Source organism: Ipomoea triloba, chromosome 13 (assembly GCF_003576645.1).
Source record: "Ipomoea triloba cultivar NCNSP0323 chromosome 13, ASM357664v1".
In the NCBI taxonomy this organism is placed as follows: Eukaryota; Viridiplantae; Streptophyta; class Magnoliopsida; order Solanales; family Convolvulaceae; genus Ipomoea; species Ipomoea triloba.
Window position 1 is genome coordinate 29,461,883 of NC_044928.1, and position 15,604 is coordinate 29,477,486.

At 38.1% G+C, this 15,604-nt stretch overlaps 2 protein-coding genes across 2 annotated transcripts; both read right to left on the minus strand.

The window, feature by feature from the left end:
• Window positions 1-262: 262 nt before the first annotated feature.
• On the minus strand, window positions 263-2,162 carry LOC116002235 (proteasome subunit beta type-2-B). Its single transcript, XM_031242333.1, has 3 exons — window positions 1,873-2,162; window positions 1,657-1,780; window positions 263-795 (listed from the first exon to the last, which is right to left on the minus strand). The coding sequence occupies exons 1-3, from the start codon at window positions 2,028-2,030 to the stop codon at window positions 454-456; spliced, it is 624 nt and encodes a 207-aa protein (XP_031098193.1). The 5' UTR covers window positions 2,031-2,162; the 3' UTR covers window positions 263-453.
• A 4,313-nt stretch (window positions 2,163-6,475) lies between these two features.
• LOC116002224 (type IV inositol polyphosphate 5-phosphatase 6-like) lies at window positions 6,476-11,330 on the minus strand. Its single transcript, XM_031242310.1, has 13 exons — window positions 10,834-11,330; window positions 10,577-10,667; window positions 9,993-10,058; window positions 9,791-9,875; window positions 9,582-9,686; window positions 8,621-9,491; window positions 8,307-8,500; window positions 8,111-8,219; window positions 7,874-8,022; window positions 7,464-7,708; window positions 7,185-7,256; window positions 6,922-7,095; window positions 6,476-6,810 (listed from the first exon to the last, which is right to left on the minus strand). The coding sequence occupies exons 1-10, from the start codon at window positions 10,861-10,863 to the stop codon at window positions 7,486-7,488; spliced, it is 1,923 nt and encodes a 640-aa protein (XP_031098170.1). The 5' UTR covers window positions 10,864-11,330; the 3' UTR covers window positions 6,476-6,810; window positions 6,922-7,095; window positions 7,185-7,256; window positions 7,464-7,485.
• Between the last annotated feature and the right edge of the window lie 4,274 nt (window positions 11,331-15,604).

Here is a 15,604-nt window from a genome sequence, read left to right on the forward strand (position 1 = left end):
CATTAAGCTAAAAATGGAGTATAGGGGTTAAAATTTTCTCACCCCAAAAACCCTTACATCCCAACCGACAAGATGGTGGAGAGATAACTTACAAACTCACAGTGACTCAACAACCCTTTAAGTAAGAAGATCAGTGTTTGATGCCCACAAGGAGCGCATACCCAATTACCCGTTCGGGCAAATGGCATATAGTTGATATCAAATAAGCACATAAAACTCAAAATATTTGTCTCAACCCAAAAATGGGAGAGAAGCATTAATAGAGAGCAAAAACCAAGAGTTAGAGAATGCTATAAATAAAGAACAATGTTCACAACCTTTCAAGACAATTCTAGCATATAACTGAATCAAAGACAACCATGTTTCAAATATTAAAAACATTTCAACAGCCCATAGCTTCTTCTCAAAGTCTAATATTGTTCTTTGAAGCCTGTTAAAACAGATTTAACAACTCTATGCAGTCGCGGGTGGAGGAGCAGGGGCATCGCTGATTGATTCGCGCCAAGCATACTCTCTAGCTCCATTCTGGTCCACAATTTTAATCACAAAGTTCGGTGGAGCTATGACCAACCTAGATCGAATCTCCATTATGCACTTATCTGCCAAGTCAATGGCCTCCTCCAATGACATGTCTTTCCTGTAGTGCCTATCCATCATTGCAAGTGAGAAATAGGAGCCGTAACCAAATGCACCCTTGTCAACTTTGTGAAGAGAAGCAATATAGTCGATGTAGTATAGAGAAGGGCCTGTCTGCTTATCATAGCCAGCCAGGAGGATGTTCACAGAGTATGGATTCTGAAGAAATAAAATAAAATGGCACTTTGAGCATATCACATCAAGGTAAATGTAAGCAAAACATTTAACTATGATCTGAGTTTAAATGATTATAGATTGTTGCCCCTCAAATATTTCAGCTTTAAGCATTGAACGAACAGATTGATCTTGATGCTTACTCAGAGTCAGTTTCTTAAGATACAAGTCCTAATCATTAAAGCCCTGGACTTAACATTGAAGTACTATGTTCATTACCAAAAAATATCACACAAATTATCAAATCCCATAAATAAGCAATTTCAGTAATATTAGGAGTTCAGATGCTAGGCCTTGGGGTTGCTACTATCTCAGGAAGAAAGGACTAGAGGATGGGGGAGGGGGAGGCGAGCTTCAAAATTGTTACTTTGAGAACTTCCAGATGTCAGGCCCTGAGGTCCTACTGTTTTCAGTTTAAGAGGTACTAACAGATGTCAAGCTAAATACCCCAAGTACTCTCTGATCCACTATACAAGATGCAGGAGTGCCAGATTATTTGTTTGATCAGATTATTTGCCAGATTATTCCTTTCAATCAAGAAAACAAATATGAATGTAGACCCTTCATCCCAATAGCAAGTTGAATTTCCATGATTTCATATTATTGGTCTGTTATACAGTATCACAGAAACCACCCCCCACCCCCAAAAAGAGCTTCACTTCAAACACAATTTGGTTAGTATTTATGCACAAACTATATAATAAGTCAATCAAGCCCTAATTTAGCCCTTTTCCCTCACATAACTCAAACCACAAATCACATAAAACATACCTATCAACAACAAAAAATTTACGGATTTAGAAAAACAGCAAATTTTAAAACCCTAATATTCAGCAAAAATCAGACCTTTCGCAAGGCAGTGGCAAGCTCGCCTCTGGTGAAATTCGCGGCAGCGGCGGTCGTCAAAGGAATGCCGTTGCGGAACTGATACAGCGCTACATTCTTCTGAATGTATTCCGTAAATTGAACTCTGTAATTTTGCACCAAAAAAAGAGAGATTATAAGCAGAAATTAATCACAAATTACAGACAATATAGACACGCATGCATACAAAATATATACCTGTCGCCGGCTTCGCCGCTAGCGCCCATGAGCTTGTGGGAATCGAGGATCATGATCTTGTCCTCGTTGGATTTGTGGACGAGGATGCTGTGCACGGCGGAGGTGTCGGCGACCACCAGCGCAAAGCCGTTTCCGACCATACCGAATACGCACTCCATTATCAGATTATCTTCTTTTTCTTCTTCTTCTTCTACTCGCAGATCTCTCCGATTGCGAATCGTTTACTTCCCTATACAACACTGTAAATAAGAGCTCTGAAGGCGTCTTGGAGAACAAGCATAACCCGAGAGCATCTTTTTCTTTTTTCTTTTTAAATAAATATTTTTGATAAATGACATTTTTAGTCTCAAAATTGCGTCATAAATTCATAATGAATAACTTAATTTAGTAATTGAATTGTCTAATATGCCACAATTTAATGAATTTATGGACTAAAACAACAATTTCACCAATGTGCATAGGCAAATTTTTTTTGAATCTGAGCCTAAAAATACACAATTTATATACTAAATGTTCACAATTTTTATAAACTGAATGTTCACAATTTACACAGTAGTATATAGATTCTGTATTTTAATTCAGATTCACATTGCAATGTGAGTCTGGGTCTATGGTATACTAACCCCGTGATTTTTCATTCCTTATAATTTAGGCCTCTTTATTTGAAAATGGATTTCATATTGTTGGATTAGTATACCAAGCCCAAAATTTTAAATTAGGCCCAATTATAACCTGTCCAAGGAAGTATGTGGCTGGAGGCCTACTTCGCAATGGACCATTTCAACATTTCCCTAAGCCCATCCTTAAGAGATAGGTAAGAATTGTAAATGTGTAGATTGGCTGGCATCTACTCCCTCTAGTCATAAGTCATATTGCGGTCTAGTGACACCAAGTTGTATTCCCAGAGTGTTCGAATCCACTCCTTCTATATGTGAGTGTAACCGGGTGTTACTAGACCATAAAGTCTTGGCAGTGTATAATTTAATTAGTGTAAAAAAACTTACTCCGTATAATATTGTAGAAAAATCATGTTTTATCTACTCAGTCACTCCTTTCTAGACATTTGGTAGTTTGGTTAAGAGTACAATCGGTTTCCACTTCCATTGTGTGTAGGAGAGAGTGATGTTTGTTTAATAGTAGCAGATATGTTGATGAGTTAGGCCACTCCACAATTTTCAAGGGAATTCATTTGCATCTGGTTTAAGAGAGTGTTGTCATTTGTCAATTGTCAACTCAGAAGTGCAGCTTAAAACTCAGATCTCTCTATTCAAAAAAAGATAGATCTATGAACATGATATAGTTAGACAGCAAAGCAATACCATTACATGGTTGATAGTACAAAGCACCTCTCACACCACCACCACCATCAAATCACAAACCACATGCATTGGATTGATATGCTATTATATCAGAAAACAATCCATCCAAAAAGTTAATAATTTTGCTTCGCTAACAACCACATATTCGATTTCTATTAAAGGGAGATATAGAATTAGCAGAATTGTGGACACCAATTTACAAACACGTTGAAGAACACAAAGTGTTGAAGACTTGAAGCACATCTTGTAATATACCACCTCTATCAAGATTTTAGGGTTAGGCTAGTTGGAGCTAAGTTTTCGGTATTTCAGTTTAATCCTTTCCATGAAAACAGCCAAAAGGCATAGTATTGCTAGAATGTCACCTATGACCTATCTCCAATATTGCATGTTACTTTGCTTATACTAGTTCATTACATAGTGATGCCGTGAAGGGTCTTATTCTTTTTTGTACGTACAACACTCGATATTCCCATTATTATAAAACAAATTCAAAATAAACTTGGGTCACACCTACAATTATATAGTTGCTTGTAATACTTAATACACTCATTTTATCTGTGTTTTCATACATATGACAAGTGTGGTATCACACAGCTGTTTGGTTCCAAAAAGCAGTGCAAATTGTTGACCATCAAATTGGCAGACCAGGAAAGCAATGTCAGACTTACCAAAAGCAGGAGGCCAACATCAGTGGTCTTGCCACATCACCCATTCTCTCCTTTAACAACATTAAAAAAAAAAAAACATATACATGTATTAACATATACCTCCACTTTAATTTCTTCTTGCTGCTGCTAAGCCAAAAAGCTGAATCACACAGTTCTTGAAAAAGAAAAAGAAAGTCTCATCTCTAAGCAAAATCATGGCTTCCCCATTAATCTGCAGGATTTCTGGATTGTCTTCCTTTTCCCTCTTTTTTACTCTCAGAGTTTAGATAAAATGATAATGGATCAGTTTATTATTATTCATGTTTCTTCCCACCACTTAGGTTGTCAGCCTAATAGCAGAATTTAAGGTGGGGTGGGGGGGGGGGGGGGAATATGTGGCATGCCCAAGAAACAAACTTTTCTGCAGTGATGCATAGTACCTTCTGTCTCCAAAGTGAAAAGAGAATGAAGAAGATGCAGGCAAGCAGGGCTGTCTGTACTAATACCAAATCCTTCATATCTGGACAAATTGAAATGGCTTCTCAATGATTTTGAAGAGTTTACCTCTTGGTTTTAACTGAATTCTATTTCAAACTGCATATATTTGGTATGTTTATAATGCAGGAAAGTGGACTTGTATGATCCTAATAGCCTTCAGAGAGTATCGATACGAGTTGTTACTATAGGTGCTATTACAGTCAGTTTACGGGATTAATAACGGATAATGAAAGGCAGAGAGTAAAACGCCCAGATATTTTTAACGGAGTTGGAGAACAGTTCCTGTTTATTCTGTTGATGCATTTGTGTCCAACATTTACAGAGGGCTGTCCTATTCACTGGATCTGCAGAATCCAGTCATGTCCTGTCCAAGTGTTGTGGATTCTTGAACCTAAATTTAGTCAAACAAGTAAAGTGGAATCTCAAGAAATTCTCTTCAAACAGCAGGTAAGGAGCAGAAGAAAGTATTAGAGTTGAAGGATTATTGCAGCTGTCATGGTGTTACAACCTTTGTACATCATTGTAAGATTTGTAATGTCTTTTTATGACAAAAAATCACCATTGTTTGTGCAAAGTGCTATTAGGGGGGGGGGGGGGGGGGGGGGGGGGGGGGGGGGGGGGGGGGGGGGGGGGGGGGGGGGGGGGGGGGGGGGGGGGGGGGGGGGGGGGGGGGGGGGGGGGGGGGGGGGGGGGGGGGGGGGGGGGGGGGGGGGGGGGGGGGGGGGGGGGGGGAATATGTGGCATGCCCAAGAAACAAACTTTTCTGCAGTGATGCATAGTACCTTCTGTCTCCAAAGTGAAAAAGAGAATGAAGAAGATGCAGGCAAGCAGGGCTGTCTGTACTAATACCAAATCCTTCATATCTGGACAAATTGAAATGGCTTCTCAATGATTTTGAAGAGTTTACCTCTTGGTTTTAACTGAATTCTATTTCAAACTGCATATATTTGGTATGTTTATAATGCAGGAAAGTGGACTTGTATGATCCTAATAGCCTTCAGAGAGTATCGATACGAGTTGTTACTATAGGTGCTATTACAGTCAGTTTACGGGATTAATAACGGATAATGAAAGGCAGAGAGTAAAAACGCCCAGATATTTTTTAACGGAGTTGGAGAACAGTTCCTGTTTATTCTGTTGATGCATTTGTGTCCAACATTTACAGAGGGCTGTCCTATTCACTGGATCTGCAGAATCCAGTCATGTCCTGTCCAAGTGTTGTGGATTCTTGAACCTAAATTTAGTCAAACAAGTAAAGTGGAATCTCAAGAAATTCTCTTCAAACAGCAGGTAAGAGCAGAAGAAGTATTAGAGTTGAAGGATTATTGCAGCTGTCATGGTGTTACAACCTTTGTACATCATTGTAAGATTTGTAATGTCTTTTATGACAAAAAATCACCATTGTTTGTGCAAAGTGGCTATTAGGTGTGATTGTTTGAGCAAAGTGGCTATTAGCTTTGGCAATTCTTGAACTTAAACCGATTAAACTCTTTGAGACCAAACGTAATCTTATTGAGTACATCTGACTGGTAACGTTATTGGGTGTAGTTCAGAATTTTCACTGTCGAACACAGTGACCAGCTAAGGATCAAACCATTGACCTTTGGTTAAGGATGGATGCATCCATTCCACTCAACCACACGCCAGGTTAAATCATATTATCTTGATTTTTCAGTAGCCACTATTTGAAGGTATGCACGGACCATCTCAAACTAATATGCCTCTCTTACTTGAGTGTCAAACTTGAAATCTTGTGGTTATTAAACCAAGAATTCGACCAGCTCAATTAGGATTATCCAAAATCATTGAATTTTATAAAGGAGCACAGGGGGGGAGAGAGAGAGAATATGACAAAGCATTATGCAGTAGATTTTGCCAAAAAACTATTCCCTCTTGAGGCCTCAGGCAAACAAAAAGAGACAAATTGGTAGTGGGATCAGTTAGAGACAAACATAAACAGTAAAAGAAAGAGACCTCTGAGGCATGCCTTCTCTCCCAATTCTCACTTTACCTGCCAAATCTGTGCAATTTGTTTCACTTTTTCCACAATTGTGTCTTTTAACCTCACACCAGATAAAAAAAAGGAAAAGCAGAAAACAGTAAAGAATAGTGATGAGAGGGGATGATGAACACTACTTTTCAGTAAAATCATTGCCAAGATCAGATAGAGAGAGAGTAGTGGCTTGCATAGAATAAGATTACATTCTCTGTTTTGCAATGATCAATGAGTATACATCAACAGATCTTTACTTTCCACAGCATTAAAAACAAAAAGGGTAAATGAAGAAATAAAGGGAAAACCTCCCAACAAAAAGTAAAAAAAAAAAAAAAAAACTCAAAGAATGATTATTTTTACCATCTTTCACATCCTCTTCCTATCAGTGAATCTCAATCCTACCAAAAAAATAATCTTGAAACAGAATAATTGTTAATTACCCACTCGGCAGACCTTTTAGCTGGTGCAGTTAGTCCTGCAAAATCACGTTTTTTTTGGGTCGTTAGTAACCAATCATTAGTCATTACTAGCTGTTAAGACTCAAGAATCCTTAAATACGAGATTACTGCAAAGAGATTCTGGTTACCTTATTTTACCAGAGGAAACGACTCTCCTGTGGAGTTAAAGGGCACCATAGCGGGATATAGTTCACAGTTCAGCTGGTATAACGCTTGTATTTCAAATGTTATTTGCGGGTGAAATAAATGGGAATGAGTCTGTTTGCGGGTTGGTTAGCCATCAAAATCTCGAATATCTACACCTGATTAGAGAAAAAGATGAAAGGAAGATTAGGGCACTGGAAATGGAATCTGCAGCAGGCCCAAGAAAGGAATAAAGAGCAGCGCTGACCTCTTTTGGTTAGTGGGCGAAATCCGGTCCCCATTGCCTGTTAGCATTGAGTTTCTTCAAAGTTTTTACTACCTGAAAGTCGGACCATGAAAGATTCATAATTGAGTACCATCCATGATTTTCAACGCAACACGAATTTGAACTTATAATTTCTAGGAAAGTGGCTGTTTCAGAACTAGCTAGCATATGCTAACAGACTATCAAAGATGATTTCTTCTAAGAATCTCGCTACCAAGAATTTTTATGCGAGAAAATGATCAAGAGTGGCGTAGAACGTACCAAAATTTTAGGCTTAATATCCTTAAAAGAAGCAGAGTTCTGTATAGCCATGTGAGTATGGCAACAGCTCCTCGACCTCAATCCTCGAGCTTGAACAACTCATGCTTTTCCTTAGGCGGCTCGGGACAGACTCGACTTCAGCAGAAAATAAACTAGATACGGGTCTATGATCCGAGAATCTGGATTCACCACGAGCGTAAGATAATTGCTGTAGACCACCTCCATACCACAAGATTCGGTCACACCTTCAGACACGAAATAGATCATAAGATCAGTTAAGAAGTGAAACGATTATATAGCACAGAAAGTCTCGAGTCTCCTTGTCTCGTTATTTCTTTCGTGCATAACCTATGTATGTATGGAGATTAGTACCGGATTATATGTGATAGAATCATAGAAAAAGCCCTTACCATGCAGGAGTTCGTCGTTTCTCCTTCGGGTGCATGTCATCCCCAGCATATCTGTCAGAATTGCGAGAATATTTATATGTTGGTGGAAAATATATTTTTCCTTCTTTCCATCCCACAAAGACCCGACCTCGCCTCTGCTCTATTCTCAGCTACAAGGAACACAGCAGATGGTATTAGTGGATAAACAAATTTAACTGATAAACAAGAAAGAATCAAATGAGAATGTCAGTAGAATACCTGATCTTTCTCTAACAAGGCTCTCCAATTTTGCATCTCGACGAGTGCTTTGGCAGATCGGTAAGAAAGTGCAATTCGGTAGTTGAGATCTCCCAGCCAAATAACTCGACTAAATGAATATGAAACAACATCAGAACAAAATGGAGAAAAATAGTGTCTATTTGGATAATCAATCAGTTCACAACGAAGGCCTTACTCGTGTTGAAGGATTGTTTCTGGGGTTTTCTCCTCGCCCGTGCCATTTACTGGTGGAAACCTCGTTTTCTTTAGGATCTCCATAACATCAGAATTCCTCCGTATTTCGTCCCCTTCTTTCTGGCCCGAGGTTAAGTGAGTGCACACAAAGCAAAAGCTTGTCTGATGCAATGACATACTGATCGAAATTGATCCCTGGAAAAACCCGTGGTAATGTTCATTATGTTACTTAGTACTCCTTAGTTATTTGCAAAAACGATATGGACATAATAACGTAACAAAAGAATTTTTACATTTCAGAATTCAGAAAGATACCTTATTTCCTAGGTAGCCCATCAGTCCTCTGCCAACACATGATACTTTCATGTTTCGAACATGTTCTCTTAGCTCACTCCGAACCCAAACCGTGAGGAAAATGCCAACCATTTGCTTACTTGCAACTAAACAGTATCGTGTATTCCTGGGCATTCGGTAGCTCTCTTCCATTGGTGCATACCCTCCTCCGTTTACCGATGGTGAGAATAATACGGTGCTAGGAGAATCACCGGGCCCATAATCATCATCCGATGAGCCCCATCTCGAGAAGTCACTTGGTCTCTGACCCCAGGAATAATCGCTAGGCCTATGGCTAGAGGAATAGTCACTCGGCCTATGTCCCCAGGAATAGTCACTCGGTCTATGAGCAGAAGAATAATCGCTCGGCCTATGAGCGGAAGAATAGTCACTCGGCCTATGAGCCGGGGCAAAGTCACTCGGCCTATGGCCCGAGGAGTAGTCACTCGGTCTGTGACTAGAGGAACAGTCACTTGGCCTTTGCCCCCATCTCATATTAGGGTCAAAATCACTAGACCTGTGACCAAATATTGCCCGGTCACAAACACTATACCGTCGATCCAGGCGAGGCTGGGGGATCGACGGATCATTTTCCATTCTCCAGCACTGAGGCGTCTGAAACGATCTTCGTGGAAGGAAGGACGAGGCCTTCTGTTTACCCGACCCCTCGAAATCGGCATTCCATTCCGCAATTGGATCTGGGACGGGCGAAGGCGTGTAGTAGCCACTACCTCCACTAGTACCCGGACCGTTGTTTAGTGTCTTCTGGATCAGAGATATCCACTTTTTCGCAGGGCCGTTGTCCTCAGCCCCCAAAATATTACCAGCATTTAGTGGAACTATTTCTTGAAATCTGAAGGTACACAAGGAAATCGTGTTTCAGTTACTCATAGTAGAGACCAAATATCAACAAAGTTCATATCAGAACAAAGAATGGCCATACCCAAGAACATAGATATCTGCAGGAGGTGCAGAATGTAGCCAATCATCGAGATTCAAGTTACTCGAAGGAGATTTTCCACCCACATTCCATGTAGCTACAAAGACACTGAGAATAAAACGCAGTTTTTATTAGTAGGAACTGCAAACATTCATAGCTAATAAACCTAAGAAGCCAAATTCCCGAACAGAGAATTCTACCCTAGAACCAACCTATAGTTGTGCACGTTTATGATCTGAGGGTGATCAAGATCAGCTCTCCTCTGTCGAGGACGCTCCATACTCCGGCTTGATTTTTCTGCTCGTTAAAGAAGACAGGTTTGAGTTAATTCAAAGGGGAAAAGCTGATAAGATCTCTTGCATCAACGCAACAAATTTCTTTCACAAATTTCACCCAAAAAAATGTTTCTTTTACCAGTTCTGCTCTTCTTGAATGTCCATGGCTCCCTCTCAGAAAAGCTATTTCTCCACTCATCACAACCTAACATAGGGAAAATCAAGTTTGATACTTTCAGTTCACAATCAATCAATGGGGAAGGTAACAAAACCATCAAGATTACCACAGATGACAGTATAGGAAAAACAAATTATCATTTTCATCAATCAAAAGGAACTCATTCAAAAAGAATTCGTCTTTCGCCCGATTTTCAGAATTCAAATTAGACTGAGACCCAGCAGTTCACAATCACATACAGTACTAATTTTGCATAATTTTGCTTCCATTTCAGAGTCTGAAGACAAGACAAAACTTCCAGAAACTCTGCATTATTCAATAGTGAAATACATGAAAGACAAAACATTAAACATCAGATTTTGCAGCTTCATTACCCACATCCCTCTCCCCACCTAAGACCTTAGAAATAATGACAAAAATAGAGGGAAAAGATGATGAATTGTCTAAGCAGAAGAGGTTGGTTAACAGTTAACTGCAATTTCATCAAGCTCTTCAATTCAATTCCAAGATGAAAAGGAAATTGAAGAAGAAGATCAGAAGCTCACCTCCATAAACAACTTCATCATCAGCCTGAAACTCTTCAGCTTTGCCCTTGATGTTGAACCACTTCCTAACCAGTTTCTTTGACCAGGAGAGCTTCACCAATCAGTGGGAACACAAAGAAGTCAGCAAAAAACGCAGAATTTGATTACCAGAAAGAAAGAGAGAGAGAGAGAGAGAAGGCCAGAAGTTGCATTTCCCAAGAAAATTAATGATCAAAGCAAAGAATGAAAGATGGGGGTAAGGGTAAGCAATGAAAAACCTTGCTTTTCTTGGAATTGTCATCTCTCATTGTTTCACTCTTCCTTCATGTACTTCTCTGCTTCTATAATACCCAACCCACCTCTTTCTTCAACCTCTGAGTTCCACCCAAAACCATCCAGATAAAGATCAAAATAACCCAACCCCCCAAAGTCCTCAACTTTCCCAAAGATCACTGCTTTTCCATGCTTCTCCAAACTCTGTGAAGAGCAAAAATGACAAATGAGCTTTCCTCAAACTTGCCCAGTGCTTACAAGTGTTTCAACTTTCTGGGCATCTCCATATGCATCCTGGGCACCAAGAAAAGAACACCCTTTTTCCTCCAAGAATCACTCTTCCCTAATATTCTATATTCATGAAATCAGTGTTCATAAATATATAGTGTATCTTCTCACATGTAAACAAATATATTGGAGGAGAAACTAGAAAGAAACAAATGCTAAGAACACAATGACCAAGAAATGAGACAACAATGACACTTAAGGCAAAGCACAAGACAATGTAGGCTAAAAATAGAGAGGGGTGGGGGCTGGGTTGCAGTGGGGGGTGGGGGGGGTGGTGTTTAGGGGGCTTTCTCTTCTTTCATTGAAATACAGCCTCGTTCTTAGTAACAGCAAAGTATATAATAAAACAGAATAAAGTGACCACAAATCTCTCTCTCTCCCCCCCTCTCTCTCTCATTCACAGTTCAAAAATGGTTTCTTTGCTTTTCTTTTTTTTCACCCAAACCCCAATGCTGGCCTGCCCAACCTGATGGGGCAACGGGCAGGCCGTTTTTCCATGAATCAGACTACAAAACGACCCAGTCAGCTGCCCAAGACTGTGCCCAATGGTCAGCAAAAGTGAAAGATTGGTGAGATCTGGTAGACTAAATATTGCTGCACCCCAATGACATCTTTAACTGCTCACCATTTTCTTTGCCATTTGGTCTACCAAAACCAAAGTTAAAAAACAAAAAAGCAGCTAAAGAGAGAAAGGATATGCAAGATAAAGATAAAGCTAGAATGTGTGCTGTTATTTTAGCAGCAGTAATAGTTGTACTATTCTCTTCCATGCCTTGGGCTTTGCTATGGTAAACAAATTAAAGAATGTTTTGGAATGTATTGTGACTTGTGTACAAGAAAAGCAATGCTCTCACATACTTATCCTTTCTTTCTTTCATAGAAATATACAATCTTTTATGTTCCAAGGTACTAAGTTCAGACATTAATAGGACTTTGAAGTTTGAATACACCATCAAATGATTTAGTATTTAATTCTCCATAGTCATTATAGAGGAGCTGATAGTCTGATCCCATACTCTCTCCTCTGGGCTGGAGAGATGTCCTTTCCCTTCTTCAGTGTCACAGGTTTCTCCTCTGAGTTAGCTGCCAATTTCTGTGACATATAACTAACACTTGGGAGAAGTCAATAGCTCAGCTCTAAATTATTTGGAGTTCAATATGACTATGGTCTATGGATAATGTTTAATATAAGTATGGAACCTATACCTAGGGATACAATGACAATAATATAGTTGATGTGTATAAATAGAGAGTATTGTATTGATAGTGAAGTTTTTAGTACAATATAGATATAATACGAATGAGTTTGGAGGTTCTACAATTTTTGAAAAATAAATTAAGTCTAATAATTTAGGTCCTCTTTAGACTAAATGTGGCCACTATTTATACTATTGGAGTAAGGAAATTAGAATATGTTAGGTATTCCTCTAATAGGTCTGACGTGGCGGCATGGCAAAGGTCTGACACGAGTTGGTACTGGTAATGAGGTCACGTTCACGGCAATGATGACAAAAGTGACTATTTTGTTACCCCTCTTCGGTAAGATTGACTGGGAGGGATTGAAATTTGAGTTCTCCATCTTCTAGTAATCGGGTGGGAGAGGGTGAGTTTAATCCATATTTTACGGAAGCTCACCAAAGTAGAACCTAATTCCATTTTCTTTTTAGCCTTTTGGTTCTTTTGTATCATGCCTTGATTTTTCGATTTTTGATTTATAACAGAGTTTGAGTTGTTACAAATCCGAATATGCATGGTTTCTCACATATGGAAGGTTTATAATATACTCATAGTTAGATGTGCCTAGGCTTTCTCGGCCCAGGAGCTCAGATTCAAGTATGGGGTCAATCTTCTACTCCATCAATTGTCAAATAATAGAAGATCATCATTGTATTTTAAAAATATTAATTATCTTTTGTGGTGGGGGACAATTTCAAATTTTAAAATACGTCATCTTTTTCTAATACCAATTATTTTGAACTAGTCATCATCGCAATGATCGAATCATTAAATGCAAATTTTGGCATGAGAAAAGAACAACAATGGCCTTGTTAGGGGGTTTGGGCAAGTGCATATATTGATGAAGTAATATATATGCATTTTGCATGTAGAAATAATTATGAAAGCATACAAATTGAAAGATGTGGGGAAGGTGGTTGAACAATTTTGAGGCTCAAAATGGGGTTTGGAGACAAGGGCAACTGTCTGAATTTAGGATAATGTGGTGGTCCTTTTCAATATATGCATGCTTCTCACATCATCTGCCAAGTATATCTATTTTGTGCGAAATCCCTATTTAACATTGACCAGTGTAATCTTGTACATCTATTTCCCTATTTATAATAAAATTCTATATTATTATTTTCATTTAAGATTCACATATATAGTATCTTTTCTTCATATTATATATATATATATATATATATATATATATAAATATAATATTGTACATTCTTGTTGCCATACAGGATTGAAGCTATTATGTAGAAACTAGTGCTGCCACATTAGGCATACATACAAAGAAATTTAAATATATTGTGTTAGTGTGTCACGATATGTTTATGTGATTTTCTTGTTATCATTTTCAGATTTTTTTTTAAAAGGTGATTCATAAATCACATAGTATCTTTTTTGATATATCAAAAAAGCTTGCACATTATTGTTGATATACGGGATTAGAGTTGTCACAATTAGCACACGTACACACAAGAAAACACAATTTTGTGAAAATTAGATAGCGTTGCAGGTGAATTCTAAACAATTGGACACTCATGTCCTCGATATCTCTTAAGATGGCCTTCGCCCTTTCTTAACAACTGTGTTGGTGTGTTGTTACATCGGTTTATGTGTTTTTCTTGTTATCATTCTCAATGTTTAAAAAAAAAAATCATAAATCACAATATATGTTACTCAACATTCTCAACTAATACAAAAATATTACCCCCATTGTAAAATATCGCCCCTAGCATAACCAAGTGAGCACACATCATATTGTACTTTGACTTCGTTTCATGTGATTTTCTTGTTATCATTTTGAAGTATCGAAAAAAAAATTGTAAATCATAGTATATGTTACTCAATTAACACAAAAATTAATATTAGCCGTCTTACAATAATATTTGTTTCTTCTTATTTTTTTTATTTAATATTTATTTTTACTTAAAATAAAGAAGCTCTCCGACCGCCGTCTAACTTTCCGGCCACCTTCTTCTCAGGCACAAGTAACGGGTAGCTTTTTTTGTTTTACTTTTTTTTTTTGGTAGCTTTTGGTGGCCTAATATGTAATAATAGTTCATCACCCTAAAAAGCAAAAAGCTCCTACGAGTTGTGATTATACATTTAAAATTTTATATATTTATATTGAGAGAACATTATTATTTTAAGTTGCTAAAGGAAACGTCACATTCTGGTCGGGTAAGTTGAAAGTATTAACCTCGTAAGAAGTGATTCAGGGAATGAAACATGATTTTCGTATTTAAAGGTCATAAATTTAATTATTGCTAATATTTAATGGGTTAAACCTGTTACACAGTCAAAATACGGGCCTAAAGAAGGTCGGCCTACCCGCCCCGCCTTAGGCCCGCGGGCCTTGGCGGGGCTCAACAAATTTTAAAAGTTTAAAATTTAAATAAAAACTAATATGAAAATGTTAATAAGTGTATACGAAAATAATTTAGATAGTTTTTTTTAATACTATCCCCCGACGGCCCGCCAAGCCCTCCATTTTAGCGGGGCGGTTATAAAGCCCACCAAAATACGAGTCATAAAATTCAAAGTCCGCATCATCTTTTTGGAGGGGTGGGATGAGTTAGCCTAGCGAGCTAAGCTCGTTTTGACGGTTATACCTACAAAAATACTGTGATCAAACTAAATATGTCTTAATGTCGATTATCATATTTATCAAATATTGATTGTCTTTATAAATAAAACTATACATTGCAACAATAATTAATCATACCCAAATTATTATATGTAATTATTAGCTATGAGTAGTATCATAATTCCTAATTTTATCATTTCTTTCCTTTGTTGAAACACTTGTTGGGTAATGGAGGGAGACATTTTTCTATGTAATGCAGTGTTGTAAAACTCGACCTAGAATGTTTAAAATTTAGTTTTACGCACTAATCTGTCTAGTTAGCGAATTGATTAACTAGACATTTAAACGTCGTTGCTTAGAGTTGCCTCGGTACAATATTATGATCGCTTCAATTGTCGCTGCTTGGAATTCTCATATGTTCCCTGCTTGGCCATTGTCGACAATCGACTGATTAATAACTCATAAGTCACAAACGCTCGCTACTTGAAGTGCGTGAGGTAAGCTCTTGATCATAATTGTCTGGTTTTCTCTATCTTTAGTTTTCCCGTAAATTGCAAGAGAGAACTAGAGATGGCAACCTAAGATGATTAGATCTAATAATACTTCAACTCTAAATTAATCAAAACTCAATTGAACTACAACATATCAACCAAAGTACCAATAATAAAAAG